The sequence below is a fragment of the Mesoplodon densirostris genome, chromosome 1 (assembly GCF_025265405.1).
Source record: "Mesoplodon densirostris isolate mMesDen1 chromosome 1, mMesDen1 primary haplotype, whole genome shotgun sequence".
NCBI classification, from domain to species: Eukaryota; Metazoa; Chordata; class Mammalia; order Artiodactyla; family Ziphiidae; genus Mesoplodon; species Mesoplodon densirostris.
Genome location: NC_082661.1, coordinates 169,550,713 through 169,558,037, shown reverse-complemented (window position 1 = coordinate 169,558,037; position 7,325 = coordinate 169,550,713). Strand labels below are relative to the sequence as shown.

General features: G+C 37.3%; 1 protein-coding gene across 1 annotated transcript; it reads left to right on the top strand.

Annotated features, from left to right (window-relative positions):
* The first annotated feature begins 693 nt into the window (after positions 1-693).
* On the top strand, positions 694-3,185 carry LOC132485167 (F-box only protein 34-like). Its single transcript, XM_060091659.1, is given in 3 exon segments — positions 694-1,873; positions 1,876-2,339; positions 2,341-3,185. Coding segments are annotated over 3 exon segments (2,133 nt in total). The 5' UTR covers positions 694-891; the 3' UTR covers positions 3,028-3,185.
* Positions 3,186-7,325: the final 4,140 nt, after the last annotated feature.

The following is a 7,325-nucleotide window of genomic DNA, read 5'->3' as shown; positions in this document are numbered from 1 at the left end:
GTAGGTTCACAGCAAAACTGAGAGGAAGGTATAGAGATTTCCCATATACTTCTACCTGTACACATGCACAGCTGCCTGCAGTAGCGACGTACCCCTACCAGAACAGTACATTTATTATAATAAATGAACCAACACTGACACATCACTATCACCCAAAGTCCATAGTTTACTTTAGGGTTCACTCTTGGTGTTGTACATTAAGGGTTTAGACAAATGTACAATGACATGTTTCCAACATTATAGTATCATATAGAGTAGTATCACTGCTCTAAAGATCCTCCACCTATTTATCCCTCTCCCCCTCCCTCCTAACCTGTCAACCACTAATTTTTTAATGTCTCTATAATTTTGCCTTTTCCAAAATGTCATGTAGTTAGAATCACATGGTACACAGCCTTTTTAGACAAGTATATTTCACTTAGTAATATGCATTTAAGGTTCCTAAATGTTTTTTCATGGCTTGATAGTTTTTTGGGTTTTGTTCGTTTTCTTGGTTGGTTGGTTGCTTTTGTTTTGTTTTGTTTTAGCACTGAATAATATTCCATTGTCTGGACATACCACAGCTTATTTATCATTTACCTAAAGAAGGATATCCAGGTTGCTTCCAAGTCTTGCCAATTAAGAATAAAGCTGCTACAAATATCTGTGTGCATCTGCCGCGCCGCGCTGGGCGCTCGGTCCACCTCAGCGGTGGGGAGCGAGCCAGGCCAACTGCCGCTGCCGCTGTATCGCGGTGTGCAGCCCCGGGCCAGGCCCCAGCCGGGGCAGGAGCGCAGAACTGCTGCTCAGTGAACATCCTGTGACTTGCCTTCATTATGCTCATTTCGCAGAGAGTCATCTTCCTTGGTTTATTGCCTTGTTTTGCTGGGGTACATACTAAGAGCCTCTGTTATGCACCTAAAGCCATACTGGAAACTCCAGACGAAAGTGCGACATTTGGAAATCAGCAAGGAAACTCTGAGAACTCCTATGAGCCACAAACAGGCTATAAATGATGAAAAATGCAAAGCTCGCTGTATGAAACCAAGTGTCTTTCCTTCAGCCTCTCTTGGTAAAGCATCATCTCGAAAGCCTTTTGGAATCCTTTCTCCAAATGTTCTGTGCAGTATGAGTGGGAACAGTCCTGAAGAGAGCAGCGTGAATGTTAAAACCAAGAAGAATGCACCGTCTGCAACAATCCACCAGGGTGAGGAAGGGGAAGGGCCGCTTGATATCTGGGCTGTTGTGAAACCGGGAAATACCAAGGAAAAGATTGCATTCTTTGCAGCCCACCAGTGTAGTAATAGAATAGGATCTATGAAAATAAAAAGCTCCTGGGATATTGGTGGGAGAGCTACTAAAAGAAGGAAAAAATCAGGGGATCTTAAAAAAGCCAAGATACAGTTAGAAAGGATGAAGGAAGTCAACAGCAGATGCTACCAACCTGAGCCTTTTGCGTGTGGCATCGAGCACTGTTCTGTGCATTACGTGAGTGACAACGGGGATGGAGTCTATGCTGGGAGGCCTTTGTCGGTCATACAAATGGTTGCCTTCCTCGAGCAAAGAGTCAATGCTCTGCTAGCCAGTTGTGCGAAAAACTGCACTAACTCACCTGCTGTGGTGTGGTTTTCCAGGCAATCCAGAGGTGTGCCCCCAGTCCCCAAGCCCTTGTCTGCCCCAGGAGCATGTGAAGAACCCATGGAAAGGAGAAATCCTGAGGTTGGTGAACCACAGAGCGAGCCAGTCCGTGTCCTTGACATGGTAGCCAGGCTGGAGTCCAAGTGCCTGAAGCGGCAGAGCCAGCGTGAGCCTGGGAGCCTCTCGAGGAATAACAGCTTCCGTCGCAATGTGGGCCGCGTGTTGCTTGTGAATGGCACCCAGGCTGAGGAAAGCAAAACAAAGGCGCCTTGGAGGTACCTGACACTCAGGTGAGAACTGTGGGGTCTGTATCTGTGGACTGTGGCCCCTTAAGAGCTGACCATTTTTCTCCTAAGGGGGACCAGGCCTGGGACGGCGCCCCTCGGGGCTGTCCCTCATTGCCAGCAGGCGTGAGTTTGCACACAGACAGTGTAGAATTAGAGCCAGATCAGCAGACTGCCATGAAAAACAGCAATACACATGATGTGGAAATGACAGAGGAACTTGTTGGGTCACCTTTTCCTCCTCACACCTGTCCCCAAGCCATTGAATTGCCCCCAGATGCTATTGATGGTATGAGTGAAGAGCTTGTGCCTCTTGCTAGCCAAAATCCTGATCAGAGAAGAAAAGAATCTTTGTGCATTAGTATCACTGTGTCCAAGGTAGAGAAAGACCAGCCTTCCAGTTCAAAGTCGTGCGAAGACCCACTTCCAGGGATGTTGGGTTTTTTTGCCATCTGGTCAGCACCAGTCGGGCTGTTCCCAGCTGAATGAAAGCACAACAGAAGAGTCTTCCGAGGCCAGTCAGCTTGAAGATGCTGCTGAGGGTGACAGTGCATCTGAGGGAAAAAGTGTCTCGGCTGATTCATTCGTCCCGCTGGCTTCTGTGGAAAGTACATTACCAGTGCTTGAGGCATCCAGTTGGAAGAAGCAGGTGTCGCATGACTTTCTGGAGACCAGGTTTAAAATCCAGCAGCTTTTGGAGCCTCAGCAGTACATGGCTTTTCTGCCCCACCACATTATGGTGAAAATCTTCAGGTTACTTCCCACTAAGAGTTTAGTGGCTCTTAAACGTACCTGCTGCTATTTCAAGTTTATCATTGAATATTACAATATCAGGCCAGCAGATTCTCGCTGGGTTCGGGATCCACGCTATAGAGAGGATCCGTGCAAGCAGTGCAAGAAAAAATATGTGAAAGGGCATGTGTCCCTGTGCCGGTGGCACCCCAAGCCCTATTGCCAGGCATTGCCCTATGGGCCGAGATACTGGATGTGCTGCCACCGGTCTCAGAAGGGCTTCCCTGGCTGTAAGCTGGGGCTTCATGACAATCACTGGGTCCCTGCTTGCCATAGCTTTAATCAGGCAATCCATAAGAAAGCAAAAGGGACTGAAACTGAAGAGGAGTACTAAAGTTTATGTGCGAGGCAACGGACCGATTTTTAAAACTGCAAAACACCACCTAGATACGCCGTTCCAGTGGGTGTTGCCTCTCAGTCTTCGTTCCAGGAGAATCTCTGCTACTCCATCAGGACCGCCATTGCTCAGGCATCTTAAATCTCTGAATTTACAAGCTGTACAAGAAAATCGGTCTCATCGTTTCATAGTGGTGCCTCATGTTTGATCCAGGGTTATATCCCACAGTTTGATCCACTTGGCTGTGAATAACTATGCCTGTTTTCCCAAATCAAATCCTTCTTCAAAGGATTGTTCAAAGAAGACTTGCCACCATCAAGAATGTTCAGCAGGGTTCATTGCAGACTATGCAGGCGATCCCCAAAAAGGGGTTCTGGGCATGTTTTGAGCACTGGTACCATATCTGAAATAAGTGAATAGTGTCCTATGAAAAGAATAGCAGTACTCTTGGGTGAAAAGTATGCTTACAAAGAAAAGCTAGGCACCTTACCTTAAACCTTGTATGCTTGATCTGTGAGACTGATGTTTGTGGTTGGAGATGGATTTCATGCCCTGTGGTGTTTACAGTGTATATAATGGTTGTGTTTTCATAGGGCTATGAAAGTGCACATTAAACCCGAGCGCCTTTACTTTAGATGAGTGCTTTTGGCCCCTCTGTAAATAACACTATTAAAATCCAGTTGTAAATAGTGGACAGCTGACTGAGCATAATCACCACAGTGCAGCTAGGATAGTGTTGCAGCTACAACTGTGTGGATTTTTTTTGTTTTTTTGTTTTTTTTGGTCTCGTCTCAAATTTGTATAAAATAAGAATGTTTCCCAAATAAACTATGAATGTTTTCTGTATAATATATGAATGTTTCTGAGAAGAAACTCTAAATAGTTAAGAGGTTAACCTGTTGAAAGGATACCAAATATGGTTTAACTGGACAACCTTAAAAAATTAGCATAGAGAACAATCCTTTGTTATATTTTAGTGATTCACCAAGAATGAGAGAATATTATATAGTCAGATTATAACATTCTTGTCTATTTTATTCTTTCTGTCTGGTTACAATTTTTTTTAACTTCAATAAAAACATGCATCTTAAATGGGAAAAAAAAAACCACAAATATCTGTGTGCAGGCATAAGTTTTCAATTTATTTGAGCATATGCCAGAGTGTGATTGTTGGAACATATGGTAAGAGTATGTTTAGTTTTGCAGGAAACTGCCAAAATGTCTTTCAAAGTGGCTGTACCATTTTTCACTCCCACCAGTGAAGAATAAGAATTCATTTTCTTTTTTATATTTTTACCAGATTTTGGAATTAAAGTTACATTAATCTTTTTGAATGAATAAGGCTATTTTATGGTGTGTTTATGGTATGTTTCTTTTTAGAATGAGTTAAAAGTACCTCACCTATGGAATCATCATGGTCTGAAAATTTAGAGAAATATTCTTACCACTAAAATATCTTTAAATATTAGAAGCCAATTACAACTTTTCAATTTAAATTTAGGTAATATTTGGCAATTTATATTTTTCTAAATATGTACTGATTTTATTTACATTTTAAAATTGACATTATATAGTCCAGTCTTCATAATAGTTCTTTATCATTTTTATGGCATAATCTTTCTTTCTTCTTTTTTTTCTTTCCTTTATTAGTTTGTTTCTGTCATCCCTTCTGCTAGAGTATCTTACTAATATTTTCAAAAAACAGCTCTTGATTAAATTTTTCTAATTTTTTTTCTCTGTATTATTAATTTATAATGTCATTTCTTTTAATCTTCTAAATTTACTTGAATTTCTGGAACTTATTCTGTTATAGATTTAAATTCTCATCTGGTTTGCAATTAATCCTTCAGTCCTTCATATTTCTTAATGAATGTATTTCATTTTCTCTCTAAACACTATGTGTTTCTTACAAACTTTTACACATGCAGAGCTTAATATGTAATATGTAATTTTGATTCATGTCTGAATATATTGTAATTTCCTTCACTATTTATTATTTATTCTTAATTATTTTCTTAAATGTTATTTAGTAACTTATGGTTTATTTTCCAAATATATAAAAATAGAATGATATATAGAATTATAAAATAATTGTAAAATACATTATTTTATTTATAGACTTAGAACATAGTATTATGATTTTAATTATTTGTAACTTATATAGGCACCCTTTGTTGGCTTATATGTCATTGAATACTGTGATTATTCCATTTGTGGTTCTAAGGAATGTTTTTATTTTCCATTTAGATAAACTATTGTTGATAGCACAGTAGACACTCCTTGCCTCATAGATACAGGAGACAATCTACTAAGTTTTATATCCTACTTCCATCTATAATTCATGGATAAGTTTCTCATTTATCAGCAGAGATAAAAACCATTATGATTTTAGAGGGCTGTCATGGGCAGTAAATTAGTTAGTCCATGTTAAATATTAGCAGGCAGTCTTACTTATATTATTTTGAAATATATTACTATGCTCCAAAAGAAACTAGCTTTTAGTACATCTAAGAATATTCAAGTCATCTGTTTTCTTGATAGCAAAAATTGAAAAAATGAGTTTTTAATTGTAGCCCACAGACTTAGATAATTGAATTATTCATAATCCTTGGGTCTTTCCTCTATTATTGATTGTTTAAGTTCGTTTACTTGTATTTATGTATGTTATTTTAAAATAACATTTTGTTTTGGACTTCTGTGTCTACACTCACAAAGTATTTAGCTTCTTTCCTCTTTGTAGACATTTAGGATGTTCATTCCAATTTTTTCATACTATATACCATTTGCCATTATACCAAATTGCTGTACATATTCATGATTACTCTCTCAGGGTGAGTTTCCCTAAGTAGACTTGTTAAGTAAAATTACAAGAACATTTTCAGAGCCTCTGATAATATTTCTAAATTGAAGTAAAGTAAGTTTCTAGCAATTAACATGCTTGTCAGCTGTGATTTCTCAGAGTGCTCATTTCTCCTCACCTTCCACCTGGTGGATTAGATTTTTTAAATTCTTTTCAAAATCAATAGGCAAAAAATTGGTTTGCATTCTTGCTAAAATTGCATTTTTTGATTGCTAGTGAGTTTGAATATTTATGCCTATGTCCATTTTCCATTTGTATTTATTTTAGTAAATGGCTTATTATAGTCTTTGTTAATAATTCCAGTTGTGTTTTCATCTTCTGATTAGCAATTTTAAGAGTGCCTTATTAAAACTCCATCCTCTATAAGATATGGTCCATTTATTTACATCTTTATTTTCATTTTAAATGTATATATGTTAATTTTTGAATTACAGATTTTTTTAATTGGAGTAGCAAGATTTATCAATATTGTCTCAATATTATCTGTTTTTCCTCTAATGCTTAGATGTGCTTGTGATGTGGTGATTTAAGTATATGCCACACCATTCTATTTTGTAAGACTTTAAAAATTGTCTTCTTTTATAATTTTCTTTTTATGCTATCCATAAATTTCTTATTTGTAACTATGTACTTTATGTTTTTGTTTTAATAAAATAATCTTACTTTTAATGAAAACATCTTCCAGAATAATTTCAAGTCATTTTTACTAGATTATATAAAAAACGTTGACCTTCTAATATATATATTATACATATATAGTTTACCATACCATTTAAAATCACCTAGCAATTTCTAAAAGGATCTCAATTTATTTGATTGGATGTTTCAGAAAAATAATTGACTATATATAATATTATATCTCCTATATATAATGGATACTGAGTTACCTCATTTAAAATTATAATTTTTAAACATTTTATTTTCCTTTTTTGTTTTATAGAATAAGAGTTCTAAGATCTGTCAATGTACGAAAGGATAAAGAAGGAGTGGTACATATATACAATGGAATATTACTCAGCCATAAAAAGGAACGATATTGAGTCATTTGTAGAGACATGGATGGATCTAGAGGCTGTCATACAGAGTGAAGTCAGAAAGATAAAAACAAATATTGTATATTAATGCATATATGTGGAACCTAGAAAAATGGTACAGATGAACCAGTCTGCAGGGCGGAAATTGAGACACAGATGTATAGAACAAACGTATGGACACCAAAGGGGGAAAGTGGCGGGGGTGGTGATGGTGTGATGAATTGGGAGATTGGGATTGACATGTATACACTGATGTGTATAAAATAGATAACTAATAAGAACCTGCTGTATAAAAAAAATTTAATTAAATTAAAAAAAAGTTCTGTCAATGTATTAAAAGTTCCTTGGATTACTGAAAAAATATGGAGATATATAGAACATAACTCCAGAGAGTCACTGGT